The sequence below is a fragment of the Dasypus novemcinctus genome, chromosome 23 (assembly GCF_030445035.2).
Source record: "Dasypus novemcinctus isolate mDasNov1 chromosome 23, mDasNov1.1.hap2, whole genome shotgun sequence".
Classification (NCBI taxonomy): Eukaryota; Metazoa; Chordata; class Mammalia; order Cingulata; family Dasypodidae; genus Dasypus; species Dasypus novemcinctus.
The window spans coordinates 61,534,317-61,552,932 of record NC_080695.1 but is presented as its reverse complement, the minus strand read 5'-3'; the positions used below and the strand labels follow the sequence as shown (position 1 = coordinate 61,552,932).

Here is an 18,616-nt window from a genome sequence, read left to right as displayed (position 1 = left end):
TCTTCTCTTTCTAGGAGGCACCAGGAGCTGAACCCAGGCTCCTCCCCTGTGGGAGGGAGGCAACTAATTGCCTGAGCCACCTCTGCTCAGTTTTGTTTTAAACCATCCTAATTCCCACAATTCAGAATAACCATTCTTAGAATTCTCATATGCTTTTTTTCATATGCTTTTTAAAAATGTAGTTGAGACCATATTGTATGATTTTCATAAATCTTTCTCTGTCATTTAAAAAAAAACCTTTGGAAACTTCATTTTAAATTACATATTAGGTACCATTTTTTAGACTGTTTACTTTTGGACATTGGCGATAGTTCCTATTCTTAGCAATTACTGCTGTAATGAAGATTCTTGTGCATAAACCTTTCTTTCCCCTGCCTCATCTTTTCATTACGCCTTACCCCAGATTTGCAGAAATGGAATTCTTATACCAAAGGGTCTGAGCATTTTAAATAGATACTCCCTTTTGGCCCACCTAAGTCTGCTAGAGTTAGTGAGAGCAGAGGGGCAGGGCAGCAGCAGGGCGGGGGCACAGCCTGTAAACCCCCCCTTAACCATGCTCCTCCCTCCTGCTGCCAGAGGAGCAAGAGCCCAGCCCAGCCAGTTTACTGTAGGCAACTCCCCTCTGCCCTCCTCCCCTGGGCAGATCCGGGTATTATCTTTGAAGCAGGGTGTGGGAGAGAGTGGTGATAGTGTGGGAGGCCACAGGCAAGGGGAGCACTGGACTGGGAGTCTGGCAACCTTTGATCTGTCCACATCCGCCCCCCAGCACCAGCTCAATGACCTGGGGATGAAGAGACCAACAGAAACCTCACAAGCCCAGGACTGGGATGTGTAAGCAGTGCACCAGTGCCCCTAGTGCAGCACCATGGGCAACTCTGGCATGTCACAAGTGCCAACCAGGTAAAGATCAGGCAGCCTTGGGGCCTGGTGAGCAAACACAAGGAGGAAAAAAACATCCTCTCCCCTGGGGCTGGGGGAATTGGGCACAACTGGGAGAGGACTGCACCAGGCAAGGCTGGCTTTTCATGTTTTCTAGACAATCGCTTTTCCTCTTACTTTAAAGGTTCTATCTGTATAAAAATCTTTATTTTTATCACAAGTAATTTCTTCAAACTTCAAGATGCAAAGGTTGAGTGACATCTTCACTCAAAGATACAAAGTGCTGATGAATGGTTTATAGAATCACACACAAAAAACCACTTTGGATGCAAGCTTATTGCTGCGGGGTCCAGTCCTCAGATAACAGTTCACACCTGCTGTTTCACACAGGAGGGAAATAAAAGGCCATAGTTGAGTTCATTCTATATTTACAATTTCAGCACTTGGTAAATACACATCAAAACAAGCAAGAACAGTAGACAGTGTGAGGTCCATTTACAAAATACAAAATACTTCCTTGAACAAAAGGACTATCCTGGAATTTATTTTACAGATTAAATTCTTAAAAACAAAACAAAAACCATTTTAAAGAAGCACAGAGGCAGCTCAGCCTGGTGTGATTACCCTCCACTAAATGCCTGACATCCCACGCAATACTCCACTCAGAGAAACGTCAATGATTACAAGAATCAGTCTGAAACCTTCTAGCAAGTCTTTGATAAGACAGAATCATCGATCAGATTTTGGTTTTTACTCTGTATTTTTTACGTGCAACTAGCTTCTACGCCTATGACAAAATCTTGTCCCCGTTTTCCTAAACTTGCCTTGCCGGACAGGTCTGGCCCCAACCAGCCTGTGTCAGCCTCTCTTTCTAGGGCTCCCACTCACCCCAGGAGCTTTTGTCAGTGACTATAGTTAGGGAAACGGGGGCTGCCAACATGGCAGCTTTCCAATGTCCAGTGCACCGCACCCTCTGAGGATGCAAAGGGTCCTGCCAGCCAGTGTGGATTCAACCTCATGAGCCCCTGTGCTGCTGCTGGGTCGTCAGCCAGAGTCCTCCATGCTGTGGTGTCAGTCTCTACTGCCCTGACGCCACAGGTGGAGGGAGAGAGGACTGGGTTATAGCCTTCGCATACAAAGCAGCACCTTGTTTACTAGGGGTAGAAAAAAGGAACTTCTCTCACTCCCGCCTGCCTTTCAAGCAACAAAGCTCCGATGTCAGGGAGGCTGGGGGGTCGGGTGGATGTCCAAGCCGGGGCATGACAGTCACAACACTTGGGTTTCCAGCCGCCGGACTTCCTTGACCACGAGATCAATGTTAATAATTGGGTTGAAGTACAGGGCCCAGTAAAATAAACAGTTGCAAACAAATTGAGGAATGAGGGGCCAGAACATGGCCACAAAGAGCCCCTGCGTTGAGACTTTCCAAAAATGGCTCCACATCCTCTGAGGCACAGTCCTGAAAAAGAGAAGAAAAGCAACTCAGAGGCGGATGTGCAGTGGCATTTCCGAGGATGACACCCCAGTATGTAGACCCTCTCTCTAGCAGCATGCAGTCTGGCATCCAGTGCCAGGAAGGCCTCATATTCCTGTCCTCGGCACCTGAGACATCCCTTAGCCTGGCCAGGCTAGCTTCAACTCCCGGGACAAGGCCTAGAGAACGCCCCCTCCGGTGCTATTTCCTGACCCACCCAACAGGACATGTCCTCACCATCCCACCCCCACCAAGTACATGTTCTCCACTAGGCTGCCAGCCTGGAGGGGAAAGGCTGAATTGTCTTCTTTACCGAGAGTGCCAGTAGGACAGGGTTCACAGTGGGGGTTCGATTCACTGTGCATGAATAAAGAAATCTGCTGAACTGAAATAAGTGAGGAAGATTCTGGTCAAGTCCTCAGAGCTATTTATAAGGCAGCTTCTGACTGAGCAGGCCAAGAACCCTAAGTATCATAGGATGTTCCAAATTGAAAGGACATGGGTGTCGTGGATGGATCACTTCTGCCTGCCCAGCAGCCATGCCCTTTCTTCTACAAACAGCTCCTTAGTTTTCCATATGGTTTGGGAGGGGCTGGAGTCAGCCCCCCGATGTGGAGTGAACACCTGGCTGGAGCCTGGTCAAAGAGAGCCCTGCATGCCCCTGGCCAGAAGGGCTGGTTTGGGTGCAAGTGACCCAGGATGGGCCAAGCAGAGCAAAGGGGTGTGAGCCCTGAGGCTTTCCCAGGGGCTGTGGGGAAAGAAGTCCTCTCTAAGGGCTAAGCTGCTCACATTGATGGATGTAGGATGACCAAATACCTGAAAGTAACTTATTTCTCTCCCTGTTGCTAGGATACAAAGGAAAGAATGATATGTAAATTAGAAGGTAATGAGATGTAACCCTCTCTTGTTGCCAAATTCTTTGTTTCTTGTGGTCAAGAACATCCTGTTGAAGCAATGAAGTATGAAAACCAGCTTCAACCAGGTGGCTGGAGCTACGCAGAAGAGGCCCCTGGCTGTCCTCCCTTCAACTTGCTTAATTAACATAGTAAAATTCTCACCCTGGGGTGGAGTTACCGCCTTTTTTGATCATGCAATGTGTATGCAAGTGTGATTTCCTGAACATACTAATCATACAATTATATAACCAGCTATGTGTGTTCGTCCATATGCATAAAGCTAATGCATAAGCAAAGCAAATACGTAATAACTTAGGTATTTAAGCAAGAGTAAAACTGCAGCACGGAGTCGGGTCTGAGTCATTTTAGACTGACCTTGGCTCCTGTCTGCAAACTTAATAAATGTAAGCTCTATCTAACTCTTGTGTTAAAATATTTTTTTTTTCTACATCTCTGGTTATCCCCAAAGGCCCAGCTTTGAGGCCTAACAACATGGAAGCCTGAGTGGCCAAGGGCCCCCACGTGACAACAGCTTCCCAAGGCTGAACAACAGAGGAATGAGCAGCGTTGAGAGAGGGAGAAAGAGTCAGTTCTGCTGGCAGCACTTGGGTCTCTGGGTCCAGCCATAATTGAAGCCTTGATTGGGCATCCCCTTTTCAGTTAAGCCAATTTAGGTTACGTTTCTGTCACTTGCAACCAAGAGCCCTGACCCAAAGACTATCTAGCCCAACTTTCTCATTTTATGCCTGAATCCAGAGAAGTTATTATTGTCCCAATTGGTAGAAGAGCAGGATCAGAACTCACACCTACAGAATTCAGACCTCGTGATGCTCTACCATGCCACTGTTTTCCATAAAGGGCCCTTTTCTTCTCACTCATTTATTTCTCAAGTATTAAAATCCTCTCCACCACCCCCAGGAACTACACAGTAACATAATTATGTGGGGATAAAATATATACAGGGAAACACTTAAACACTCAAAAACCCTCCACCAAAAACAAGGTAATCCTTCCCTTACCATTTAAGTAATGTCCCTTGAACCAGAGTCTGAGAACAGTCTTGGAAGATGAGGGATTTTTTCCTTCTCAAGTTTGAGAAATACTTCAAAGACGACCATTCTTCCCCTTGCTGTTTCTCCCAGTCCCTATTGCTCCACCCTCTCCTATATAAAAACACTTACTTCATTTCACTTCTTGACCAGATCCTCCAAAAGGAGAATAATTCCAGAACTGAGAGTAACATGGCATTGACAATGAGAAACCGTGACGTCCAATAATGGACATCCAGCCAGTCCCAAGCAAATTCAGCAATCAGCTGATATGGAAGGAAGGAATACTTGACAAGGAATTCTCTCCACTGCTTCCATGTGGGCTCTCTAAGATCCTTTAAAAATAATGCACACAGATACAAAATATCATGAGTGACTTTCACGTAAAATATTGTAGTTATCCCAGTGAGTTTTACATTTTATTACTTAAACATACGTACTTATATATATCCAACAATCTAAAATGAAATTTCCATCCATCAACTCTTCTTGTAATAATTAAATTTTTACAGGTTTTTAATTAATTTTTATTTACAAACACTCTGTACCCTCCAAGCAAAATTCCCCTTCTTCTCTCCCCTGGTAACTCCCATTTAATTCTAACCAAATATTTAATTTTAAGATCAAAGATAAAGTCACCAAAAAGGCTAAACTGAGATGCTTGTTACATAATTGTTGAAGTACAGAAGTAAAAGTCTGATCATGAGTCATGAATAATAGAGTTGAAATTAATTTAAATTAAACAGAATTTTTTCTTAATCATTGTATGGGTAGCTCAAACTGTCTCCTGAGCTCAGCATCTGAGTTGTGGTAGAACAATAAGAGTCACGCACACACCTCTCAAAAAAGTGAATTTCTGGAAAACAAGGTTTTTTATACAGGTATTAGCGGGTAATTAAAAAGAGTATTTAAACAACTCGTAGGCATCCAGAAGTCTAAGGACACAAACCTTGCTGGAAGCTCAGGAACTCTATAACATTGGGTATTTCAAGAAATTCAGCCCGATGAATGGCAGATGGCCTTGGGGCTTGTGAAAATGGAAAGATCGAGGTCTCTCCATGCACCCAGTCTGGAAAGGGCAGGTAACAACTGGAACCTGAGTAATTAGAGGAATGCTTTACAAGGGTGCTTCTGGTAGGCTTTCAACTATATTCAAGGCAGTTATGTGGGCACTTGAATATAGTATTTTTTAAAAGTTCTCTGAATTGGGAAGATTACATCCGAATAGGCAGGTAGGGCTCAACTCTTTCACAAAAACAATGGAGAAAGAGCCAAAAGCTGTCCAAGGGACCTGCTTTGGAGGTCAGCAGAGCAGGACAGTGCTACGCAACTCCCAGGAAGGGAAGGGACAGAAAAATGAAGAACCTGAAACAACAAATGTGAGTTACCACATCCCCACAGAGGCCAGGAAGGGCTCCCCTTCCCCATCCCAAAGATATTAAGCTGGGGTAAAACCCCTTGCTCACTGCAGCTGACTGAGAGGGGAAGAGATCTCCCTCTCTCTCAACTGTTAGAAGGGAAAAAGGAGACAGGGATTTGGGGGGGTTTTCTTCAGAGTATTTGGTCAGTAGAGCCTGCTTTGAATTTCACTTTGGCTAGACCAAAATACAGGAAAGTGGAGATTGAAAACACTTTCATGGAAAAGTGTGTTGACAAGTGCCATCTAATAACCTTTCTGGAAATTGCATGGACAAAAACTGCTCTTGGTTGATTCTGTACTTCTGGGAGAAAATCTGTGTCCCATTAGTGAGTTCCTGGCCCAGTTTTGATAACTTTAGCTGGGTAATTGTAAAGACTTAGAATACTGAGATGTCTAGACATCAGTGAAAAAATTACAAGCCATACTAGGAAACAAGAAGACATGGCCCAGCCAAAGAAAAAAAACAAATATCCTGAAGAGATACAGGATTTAAGACAATGATTATCACAAAACTTTCTAAATCAATTCAAAGAATTGAAAATTTTGAAAGCCTGAGAAGAAAAGTAACAGAATGTATGTGAATGAAAGACACAATGGAGGCACAGAAGTGCAGATTTGAATTGCACAAAGGCAGAATTAGTGATTTCAAAGACAGGAGACCAGAAAGAGTAGAGAATGGGAACCAGGTCTCAGGGAATTGGATGACAACAAGAAACACATAAACATACACATTATCAGTGTCCCAGAAGGAGAAGAGAATGATAAGGGGCAGAAAAAATATTTGAGGAAATAATGACTGAAAACTTCCCAAATCTTATAAAGGACATAAATACCAATATCCAAGAAGGCCAATGTACCAAACAGAATAAATCTGAATAGACCTACCCTGAGACTATTCAGAATAATATCACTATTCAGATATTCAGAATAATATCAGAATAATATCACTATTCAGAATAATATCAGAGACAGAGAAACGATTCTGAAAGCAGCAAGAGAAAAGCAAAAGGGCACCTCAATAAGATTAAATGCAGACCTCTCATCAGAAACCAGAGGCGAGAGGAAAATGGTATAATGTATTTAAGGTAGTGAAAGAGAAACACTGCCAGCCAAGTATTCTGTATCCAGAAAACTGTCCTTCAAAAATGAGGGTGAGTTCAGTCTTCACAGGCAAACAAAAACTGATAGGACATGTTATCAAAAGACCAGACTTAGAACAGATACTAAAGGGAGTGCTGTATCCTGAAAGGAAAAACAAGGGCAAGAGACTTGGAGAAGAGTATAGAAATGAAGATTATTAGGAAAGGTAAATTAAAGGGTAAAAGGACAGGCAATAGTATGATATGACAACAGAAAGGTCAAAGATAAAATGAAGTAATGCCTTTACAGTAAAACATTGAATGTTAATGGCTTGAACTCCCCAACTGAAAGACAAAGACTGATAGAATGGATTAAAAAATATGAGCCACCTATATGTTGTCTACAAGAGACTCATCTTAAATACAAGGAAACAACCAGATTAATAAACATAAAAGGTTGGAAAAAGATATTCCATGCAAACAGTAAACAAAAAAGAGTTGGATTAGCAATACTAATATCAGACAAAAGATTTTAAATTCAAAACTGTTATAAGGGATGAAAAAAGTCATATATTAATAAAAGGGGCAATTCACCAAGAAGAAACAAATATACTAAATATTTATGCACCTAACCTGAGTGGCCCAAGATACATGAGACACACACTGGCAAAATGGAAGGGAGAAACAGATGTCTCTACAATAACAGTTGGAGACTTCAATATACCACTCTCAATACAGGACAGAACATCTGGACAGAGGGTAAATAATGAAACAGAGAGTTTGAATAATATGATAAATGACCTAGACTTATAGACATCTATAGAGCATTGCACCCCAAAACAGCAGGATATACATTCTTTTCAAGTGCTCATGGATCCTTCTCCAAGATGTTGTTGGGTCACAAGACATGTCTCATTAAATTTAAAAAGACTAAAATTATACAAAACACTTTCTCTGATCATAACAGAATGAATCTGGAAATCAACAACGGACATAAAAAGGGGAAATTAATAAATGTATGGATATTAAACAACACTTTTAAACAAACAGTGGGTCAAAGAAGAAATTGCAAGAGAATTCAGCAAATACCTTGAGATAAATGAAAATGAGAACACAACATATCAAAACCTATGGGACAATGCAAAAGCAGTACTGAGAGGGAAATGTATAGCCCTCAAGGCTTACATTAAAAACAAGAGGGAGCAGATGTGGCTCAAGTAGTTGAGCACCTACTTCCCACACAGGAGGTCCTAGGTTCAGTTTCCAGTGCCTCTTAAAAAAAAAAAAAAAAGGAATAAGAAGAAAGAGTTAAAATTGGAAATCTAACTCCACACCTGGAGGAACTAGAAAAAGAACAGAAAACTAATCCCCAACCAACCTGAAGTAGAAAACAGTAAAGATCAGAGCAGAAATAATGAAATCAAGAACAAAAAAAAAACAATAGAATCAACAGAACCAAAAGTTGGTTCTTTGAGAAGATCAACAAAAATCAACTAACCCTTAGTTAGACTGACAAATGCAAATAAATAAAATTAGAAATGGGGGGGGGGCATTACCACAGACCCTGCAGAAAGGGAGATCATAAGAGGATACTATGAACAACTGTATGCCAAAAAAATAGACAATGTAGACAAGATGGACAAATTCCTAGAAATACATGAACCACCTACACTGACCCTAGAAGAAACAGAAGACTTCTACAAACCAGTCACAAGTGAAGATATTGAAACAGTCATCAAAAATCTCCCAAACAGAAAAGCCTGGGGCCAGATGACTTCACAGGTGAATTCTACCAATCATTCAAAGACGATCTAATACCAATCTTGCATAAGGTCTTTCAAAAGAAAACAAAAAAGGAAAATGCTACCCCAACTCATTCTATGAAGCCAACATCACCCTAATACCAACCCCAGATAAAGATACTATGAAGAAAGAATATTACAGACCAATATCTCTAGTGAATATAGATGCAAAAATTCTCAAAATACTTGAATATCAAATACAAAAGCACATTAAAAGAATTATATACTATGATCAAGTGAGTTTTATCCCAAGCATGCAAGGTTGGCTCAACATAAGCAAATCAATTAGTGTAATAAACCACAATGATAAACTGAAGAAGAGAATTCACATGATCCTCTCTCTTGATGTAGAAAAGGTATCTGATAAAATATAGTAGCCTTTCGTGATAAAAAAACACTCCAACATATAGCAATAGAAAGAAGGTTTCTCATATGGTAAAGTACATATATGAAAAACCTACAGCTAGCACTGTACTCAATGGTGAAAGACTGAAGGAAAGCGTTCCCAGTGAGATCAGGAATAAGACAAGGATGCTCACTGTCACCACTGTTATTCAATATTGTGCTAGAAGTTCTAGCTAGAGCAATTAGGCTAGATAAAGAAATAAAAGGCACCCTAACAGGAAAGGAAGAAGTAAAACTTCCACTATTCACTGATGGTATGAATCTATATCTAGAAAATCCTAAAAAATCCAGAACAAAGCTTCTAAAATTAGGAGATGAGTTCAGCAAAGTGGCGGGATAAAAATGGACACACAAAAATCAGTAGTGTTTCTAAATACTACTGATGTGCAATCTGAGGGAGAAATCAGAAAAAAAAACTCCATTTATAATAGTGACTTAAAAAAAATAAAATAAAATATTTAGTAATAAACTAACCAAGGCATAAAGGACCTGTATTCAGAAAACTACGAAACATTGCTAAAAGAAACCAAAGAAGACTTAAATAAATGGAAGGACATTCCTTGTTCATGGATTGGAAGACTAAATATCATGAACATGTTAATTCTACCCAAACTGATTTACAATCCCAATAAAAATCCCAACAGTCTTTTTTGCAGAAATAGAAAAGCCATAACCAAATTTATTTGGAAGGATAAAGGGTCCCCTTAGCCAAAAAACGTCTTGAAAAAGAAGAACAAAGTTGGAGGACTCTCACTTCCTGACTTTAAAGCATATTACTTAGCTACAGTGGTATAAACAGGACCCGTACTAGCCTAAAGACAGAAAGATTGACCAACGGAACTGAACTGAGAATTCAGAAATAGCCCCTCATTTCTACAGTCAAGTGATTTTTGACAAGGCTGTTATGCCCACTCAGCTGGGACAGAACAGTCTATTCAACAAATGGCACTGGGAGAACTGGATAGCCATATCCAAAAGAAAGAAAGAGGACCACTATCTCACACCTTAAACAAAAATTAACTCAAAATGGAACGAGAACCTAAACAGCCATAAAACTCCTAGAAGAAATTGTAGGGAAAGAAACATCTTAAAGATCTTGTGGTAGGTGGTGGTTTCTTAAACTTTACACCCAAAGTACAAGAAACAAAAGAAAAAACAGGGAAGCAGAACTGGCTCAACGGATAGAGCATCTACCTACTATATGGAAGGTCCAGGGTTCAAACCCAGGGCTTCCTGACCCATGTAATGAGCCAGCCCACACACAGTGCTGATGCGCACAAGGAGTGCCCTGTCATGTATGGGTGACCCCGCATAGGGAGCCCCATGCACAAGAAGTGCGCCCCGTAAGGAGAGCTGCCCAGTGTGAAAAAAGTGCAGCCTGCCCAGGAGTGGCACTGCACACATGGAGAGCTGATGTAGAAGATGACACAACAAAAAGAGACACAGGTTCCTGGAGCCACTGACAATATAAGCAGACACAGAAGAACACATAGCAAATGAACATAGAGACCAGACAACTGGGGGAGGGTAAGGGGAGAGAAATAAATAAAAAATAAATATTAAAAAAAAAGAAAAGAAAAAATAGATAAATGGGACCTCCTCAAAATTAAACACTTTTGGGAAGCGGACTTGGCCCAGTGGTTAGGGCGTCTGTCTACCACATGGGAGGTCCGCGGTTCAAACTCTGTGTGGAGCTGGCCCATGCACAGTGCTGATGTGTACAAGGAGTGCCGTGCCATGCAGGAGCGTTCCCCATGTAGGGGAGCCCCACATGCAAGGAAGGTGCCCCATAAGGAGAGCCACCCAGTGCAAAAGAAAGTGCAGCCTGCCCAGGAATGACGCCGCACACATGGAGAACTGACACAACAAGATGAAGCAACAAAAAAAAGAAACACAGATTCCCATGCTGCTGACAACAGAAGCGGACAAAGAAGAAGATGCAGCAAATGGACACAGAGAACAGACAACCGGGGCAGGAGGGAAGGGAAGAGAAATAAATAAATAAATAAATAAATCTTTTTTTTAAAAATTAAACACTTTTGCACCTCACAGGACTCTGTCAAAAGGGTGAAAAGGCTCAATAGGAGAAAATATTTGCAATCACATACCTGATAAAGGTTTAATATCCATGATAAGGAGATCATAAAACTCAACAATAAAAGACAAAGTATCTGATTAAAAAATGGGTGATAAGATTTGAATAGACATTTGTCCAAAGAAGAAATACAAATAGCAAAGAAATTCGTGAAAAACTATTCAACATCACTAGCAATTAGGGAAATGCAAATCAAAACTACAATGAGATATCATTTCACACCTATAGACTGGCTGCTATTAAAAAGTCAGAAAAGTGTAAACGTTGGAGAGAATGTGAAAAGACAGGAACACTTATTCACTGCTGGTGGCAAGGTAGAAAGGTACAGCCACTGTGAAGGGACTGTTTGGCAGTTTCTAAGGAAGTTGAATATAGACTTGCCATGTAACCCAGCAATACCAATACTAGGTATCTACCCAGAAGAACTGAGACCAGTGACATGAATAGACATCTGCACACTTAGGTTTATAGCAGTATTATTCACAATAGCCAAAAGATGGAAACAACCCAGGTGTCCATCAGCTGATGAATGGATAAACAAATTGTGGTGTATACACGAGGGAATATTATGCAGCAGTAAAAAGAAATGAAGTTGTGAAGCATATGACAACATGGATGAAACTGGAAGACAGAATGTTGAGTGAAGCAAGACAGACACAAAAGGACAAATATTGTATGATTGTGTTATTATTATGTAAAGTCATAGAATTAATAATTAAATATAGGTCACCAGAAATAGAAGGAGGGAAAGAATGGAAAATTGATAGTTAAATCTGTGCAGAATTGGCTAAAAAGTACACATCATGGTGTTTGTGACTAGCAGAGCTATTATATGGATATGACAGTAGGGGAAAGGGTAAGTCTAAGGACACGTATGTTACTAGAAGGAAAGCTAAAAAAATGTAACATGGGACTTTACAACATAAATACAAATATGGGTGATATTGCATATATAAGACTGTTTTTACAAGACATAAATAAACTAGAGAGAGGGAAACAGAATAGCAGCCAAGTTCAGCAGGGGAGGCATAGAGAGATTGAGAGGTGATGAGTTTTGTTTAGTTGGTTGGTTGATTTTTGCTGCTTATTATTACTGGAATAATGAAAATGTTCTAGAAAATTGAAGTGATGAATGCACAGTTATGTGATAATAATGAATACCAATGACTGTACATTTTGGATGGATTTATGCTTTATTGTTTCAATAAAATTGATTTGTTAAAAAAAGCGTTTTCAGAGATTGAGGAATTGTTACAATATTTATGGATTTGGATTATATATGATGATTCCTATATCCATGTGACTTTTTAAACTGTCTGATGCAAGATTTTTTCATTTTTCTGCCAAACACAAAAGCAATTTCTATCAATTTTTTTTTTAATTTTTAAAAATTTATTGAAATATATCACTCATACATAAACATACATAAATAAGTGTATAATAGTTGTGAACTTACAAAACAAACATATATAACATCTCACCCTACCCCCAATAACTTGCATTGTTTTTAAACCTTTTTAACTAATGATTAAAGAGCATTGTCAAAATATTACTACTAAACAAATTATTTTTCCCCTAACCAATCTGATTATTATTTTTATATATGAGCATACATAAACAATTAAGTGTAGAGTAAAAGTTGTGAACTTACAAAGCAAACGTGCATAACATCATACAGGGGTCCCATACATCAACCCTCCACCAGAACCTTGCATTGTTATGAGACGTTTGTTACAAAGTATGAAAGAACACTGTCAAAATCTTACTACTAATTATAGTCCTTACCTTACATTTGGTGTGTTTTTCCCCCAACCCACCCTGTTATTATTTTTTTTAATATATTTTTTATGACAGAAGTTGTAAACTTATAAAACAATTATATGCATGTGCAGAATTCCCAAACAACACCCTTCCATCAACACACCACAATGTGGTATGTCATTTGCTATAGATAAAATATCATCTGATTGTTACCATGTCCATAGTGCCTCAGTATGAACACAGTATATCTTTTGCATAGATGCAAGAATATTATATTATTACTACTAACCACAGTCCATAGGCCACTCCAGCCCCATGCTTCTCCACATTCCCAACACCCTGCAGTAGTGATATATATTTGTTCTAGCTCAAAAGGATGCTCTTGCATCTGTACCATCAACCACAATTCTCACCCACCTCTTGGTTTACTGTGCTATCCAGTTCCTAGATTATTCTCAAGCATTCTGTCAAATGGCATTTACATAACTAGACTACCATTTTCAGTCACATCCCCATTTATAAACTAGCTGTTACTTACTGTGTGTTACCATTCACTCTATATATTTCCACGCTTTTACAGTAAAGCTAATTAAAACTTCTACATACATTAAACATCAGTATTCCACTCAGTCCTTCTCTTATCTCCTTTAAGAATCCACCACCTACCACCAGGTCTTTAAGATATTTTCCAATAATTTCTTCTAGAAGTTTTATGGTCCTTGCTTTTTAGTTTTTTGATCAATTTTTGGATAAGGTGTGAGATAGGGGTCCTCTTTCCTTCTTTCAGCTATGGATATCCAATTCTTTCAGCACCATTTGTTGAATGGACTGTTCTGCCCGAGCTTGACAGGTTAGTCAAAAATCACTTGACCATACATGTGAGGGTCGGTTTCTGAACCATAAGTTTGGTTCCATTGGTCTATTGTGTCTGTCTTTAGGCCAATACCATGCTGTAAGTAGGTATTATGGTTTAAAGTCTGGAGGTGAGGGTTCACTTTTCCTTTTCATGATGTTTCTGGCTATTCAGGACTCCTTACCCTTCCAAATAAATTTAATGATCATGTTTTCAATTTTTTCTTTAATGCTGGTGGAATTTCCATCGGGATTGCATTAAATCTGTATATCAATTTGAGTAGAATTGACATCTTAATGATATTTAGTCTTCCAATCCATGAGCATGGAATGTTCTTCCAGTTATTTAGGGCTTTTTTTATTTAACACTGAGTTGCAGTTTTCTGAATACAAGTGCTTTACATCATTGGTTAAGTTTATTCCTATTTGAGTTTTTTCTGTCATATTTTATTTTCACCACTCTTTGACACTTTTAGTTACTTTTATTGAAATAATATTCATTTCTAGACTCTCTTCCAGGACCCTCTCTCCTTTCTTTTCAAGCTCTAGCACACTGTTTAGTATTTCCTGAAATTCTGTCTCTTGCTCAGAAATTCTCTCAGTTTATTTGTGAATATTCTAATTTCACCCTCATTTTTGAAAGACAGTCCTGCTGGATATAAGATTCTTGGCTGGAAGTTTTTCTCTTGTAGTATCTTATATATATAAGACACTGTCTTCTTGCCTCCATGGTTTCTGGTGAGAAATCAGCACTTAATCTTATTGGATATCCCTTATATGTGATACATTGCTTTTCTCTTGCTGCTCTCAGAATTCTCTGTCTTTGCCCTTGGACATTCTGATGAGTATGTGTCTTGGAGTTGGTCTACTCGGATTTTTTTGGATGGGAGTATGTTGTGCTCCTTGGGCAGGGATATCTATGTCCTTCCATAGGGTTAGGAAATTTTCTACCATTATTTCTTTAAATATTCCTTCTGCCCTTTTTCCCCTCTCTTCTTCTGGGACACCCATGACACGTATGTTTGCACTCCTTTTGCTGTCATTTAGTTCCCTGAGACCTTGTTCAATTTTTTCCATTCTTTCCCTCATCTGTTCTTTTTTATGTTCACTTTCAGAGGCCATTTCTTCAAGCTCACAAATCCTTTCTTCTGCCTCCTCAAATCTGCTATGATTCCAATGTTTTTTTAATTTCACTGATTGCACCTTTCATTCCCATAAGATCTGCCATTTTTCTATGTATGCTTTCAAATTCTTGTGTTCATCCAATGTCTTCTTAAAATCCTTAATCTCTTTAGCCATCTCATTGAATTTATTAAAGAGATTTTTTGAGCATCTGTAATTAATTGTCTCAACTCCTTTATGTCATCTGGAGGCTTACCTTGTTCCTTTAACTGGGCCATAGCTTCCTGTTTCTTGGTGTGGATTGTAATTTTTGGTTGGTGTCTTTGCATCTGGCTTACTAGAGTATTTTTTCTGGGTGCAGTTTTTCTCTTTAGTTTAGGGCTTCCTATTGTTTCTCCCTTGCTGGTTATACAGTATGAGCCAAGCACATAGTTGGTGCTGTAAGCTGTGGAGGCTCAAGCTGCCCTCATTGTGCCAAGGACCAGTGAAGCTTCTTCCAACTTTCTCCTTTGCCAGGGGTAGGGACAGAGTCACAGCTATGTGGAATAATCCACGTGCAGGCCTAGACTATAGCTGCCCAGAGAGACTGATAAAGCTTCATATCCCTTTCTCCCCTGCCTCGAGCAGTGATGGAGCTGTAGGTGTGGGCAGCAATCTATGCAGTGCAGGTCCAAGATGAACGCTGTTGCCCTGGTAGACTTTTGATTTTCAGTCTATGCCAGTCAAAGTTACCTGCAGTTACCTATATAGGCTGGTGGAGGGCTTCTCAGCCTCCTCTCCACCAGAGGCGGGGCTGAAGCCTAGGCAGGCTGCAGGCTGATCTGTGTGAAAGAAACTGAGAGTTTCAGTCAACCTGGCTTCCCCTCAAGCTGGGGGCAGAGTCAAAATGGTGGCTACTGGCCTCTTTCTAACTTGGGCTGGTTCACACTCCAGCTGTTCCCAGGGTTATCTCTTAACCAGCCAAGTCTACCAATCAGTATCCAAAATCAGCAGCCACCCATCTCCTCCTCCCATTTCTGGGAAATGAAGCTTCCAATTCCTGTCACAGAACAGCTCCTGGGGTGGCTCATACTGCCAGAGTAGGATGATCACTGGCCTCCATGGCTTGGCCAGTAATTTCCCGGAGAGGCTGGTGCAGGTCCCCGCAGCTTCCTCCCTGCTGGAGGTGACACTGGGGCCTAGGCTAGACCTGCAATATGATCTGGATGGGAAGAAGCTGGTCCCCACCAGCACTGGGATTTTCAGTCACTTCCCCTTGCGCCAGGCACTGAGTTAAGATAGCACTCCCAGCCTCTTTCTGACTTGGACAGGCTCAAACTTTAGCTGTTCTCAGGATTATACTGTAGCCTGCTGAATTTTACTCATCAGTAGTTGAAATTGGTACCCAACCATCTCTTCCTCCCCTGTTTTAGGGAAGTGGAGCTTTCAATTCCAGCCGTGGAACAGCTCCCATGGCGGCTTGTGCCTCCAGTGGAGGATGGGCACTGGCCTCTGTGGCGTGGAACCTCTACTTACGAGTCTTCTCTTCAAATGAGCAGTCTCCTCCTTCCATTCCTTCAAGGACATTGCAGGATGCTCTCCTGGCCTCCTGGAGCCCCCGAACAGGTGCTTCAGCTAGCTCCAGAGAGCTGTGGGTGTTTGCTAACTGCCCTGTAGCAGGAACTGACTCTAGGAGCACCTTACTTCGCTGCCATTTTACTGGTTCTCACAATTATTTTTTAAGATAAAAAATAGCAAGTCAATTGAAAAAACAGTTGTGGCACTGAGTTATAAAATATTACACTTAACACACTGATTGAGTGAAAAACCTCAAACATCATTGTAAAGATGTTAATTATTTTTCGCCTTCAGCAATGAATGGATGCAGCTTTACTGTGATTTCTCCAAAAATGCTCTTTAGCACCTAATACACTGCTGGTACACAGTCTCAAAATCAGAGTCATTCCCATAATAGGGATCTTCAATAATAATTTGTTTTGTGGATCACAGCATCCAAGTAATTCAATGTTAGCCTTGCAGTTTTTAACTCAAGTACTTTTTCTATTCCAATCTCTCAGATTGCTTTCCTCATAATATACGATCAAATGTGGCAAAGTATCCTGTGGTAAACTGCCAGGCAATGGGATTCACAGGAACATCATGCTTCTTCATACATTTTGGCCCTCAATAATCAGAACGGTTTCTTATCTCATATGTGGATATTACACCATGGCCTAGCCTCCAATTATCTGAAATATTTTGATCAAGTTTTTTTGAAAACTGCTTCTGCAACAGGTAGTCAACAAATGTTAGCCAGACATACAAACAGCTCCAACTTGGATGCCCACTCTGCCATCTTCTCAGGTGCAAAGAGAGGCACAGAGTGAGACCCATCCATGTGACTTTTGATGCAAACAGATCAGAAGAACTGTCCCCAAAGTAGCAATGCAAAGGACATTATCCTCGAATGACCAACTAGACAGAGCAAAACTACCCTGAGTGAACAGGATCCACCAACAATTCTGAAGGGCTCTATAGGTCAAACAGAAGAGAAAGGGACCCGACACAGGGAACTATCCCTGCAAAGGCCCTAGGGGTCTGCACACAAGACAACTGCTATCAGCAAGCTGTAGGGTAGCTTACTGCTCTGAGATCAATAGGACGGATTCTAATCCTGCCCTATGGTGGGACATATAACCATCCTTCGGGGACCTCCTAAGAGACAGATGACCAAACTGGAAAAAATCCATAAATCAAACCTTCAGGGCAATCCAGATCTAAATTATCTTCTTTTAGAGTAAAAGCAATACTGTTGTTTTAATTCAAATCCAGTGAATAGACCCTCCTGCCATGCAATGAAGGAAATAAAATAGGCTTCTGGAAGTATGAAAGGTCTCTCCTTTATCTTCTCCTGCAAGGGGGCTCTCTCTGCAAAATTCAAACTAAGGGTAGCTTTTGTTTGATCTTCAATGAAAGGTTCTAGCTATCATATTCAATTCCACTCAGCTTTGAGGGCTGGCAGACTTACCAGAAGCTTGGTGAGGATATCCTCTACAGCATCGTCTTCTTGCAGAGGACAGATAGTATGGATGAAGGGTAGGAAGGTGTCTGTGTAGTCAAACAGGTACAGGTATAGTAGACCAAGTCTAGGGGAGCTCTTGAGGGCATACAGCAGGAACAGAGACCTGCCAGGGTTCACGGCCTGCAGCGCACAAGGAGGGAACAGGGACACATGACAACTGGGCTGGCAGCTTCCCACCCATGCCTTCCACGGTCATATGCCCTCCGCCAGCAGCCTTCTTGCATAAGTAACAAATGAATGATTGGCAAGCAGAGGCCAAGCAATCTCTTGGGTTTTATTATATAAAGATCTAATCTCTATCCATTGTTCAAGAATACTCCTAAGCACTGCTAGTATAACATAACCTTTTTGGAAAGCAATTTTGCAAAATGCACCAGAGTCTCAAAAATGTTTAATTAAGCCAATCTGTTAGTAGACACACCTTAATAAAAGAGGGCTTTATGTACAAGGTATGTTACTGTTGCATTATGTACAAGAGAGAGAAAAAGGGAGAAACAAGTGACCTAAGGAAATTAAGGAAATTACAGCAGATAATTGTTAATAGATATCTAATACAAAATTCAAAGACCATTGAAAAATCTATGTGAGGAGACTTTGATAATGCTCATCACAAAATGTTAGGTGAAGGAAGGATTCGAAGACAGATGGCACTATGACCTCAATATGTGTCAGCTTCGTGGACACTGGGGTTCGTTCAGTGCTGGGATCCTTACACACAAAG

The 18,616-nt window shown here is 40.6% G+C and overlaps 1 protein-coding gene across 1 annotated transcript in view; it reads right to left on the bottom strand.

Annotated features, from left to right (window-relative positions):
• Nucleotides 1-1,290: 1,290 nt before the first annotated feature.
• Nucleotides 1,291-18,616, bottom strand: part of BFAR (bifunctional apoptosis regulator) — a 42,497-nt gene continuing 25,171 nt past the window's right edge. The window contains exons 6-8 of the mRNA XM_004454622.4: nt 17,842-18,015; nt 4,431-4,633; nt 1,291-2,338 (exon numbers count right to left, since the gene is read on the bottom strand). Coding sequence (XP_004454679.1) covers nt 2,146-2,338; nt 4,431-4,633; nt 17,842-18,015 — 570 coding nt within the window. The 3' untranslated portion in view covers nt 1,291-2,145. The remainder of the gene's footprint in view (nt 2,339-4,430; nt 4,634-17,841; nt 18,016-18,616) is intronic.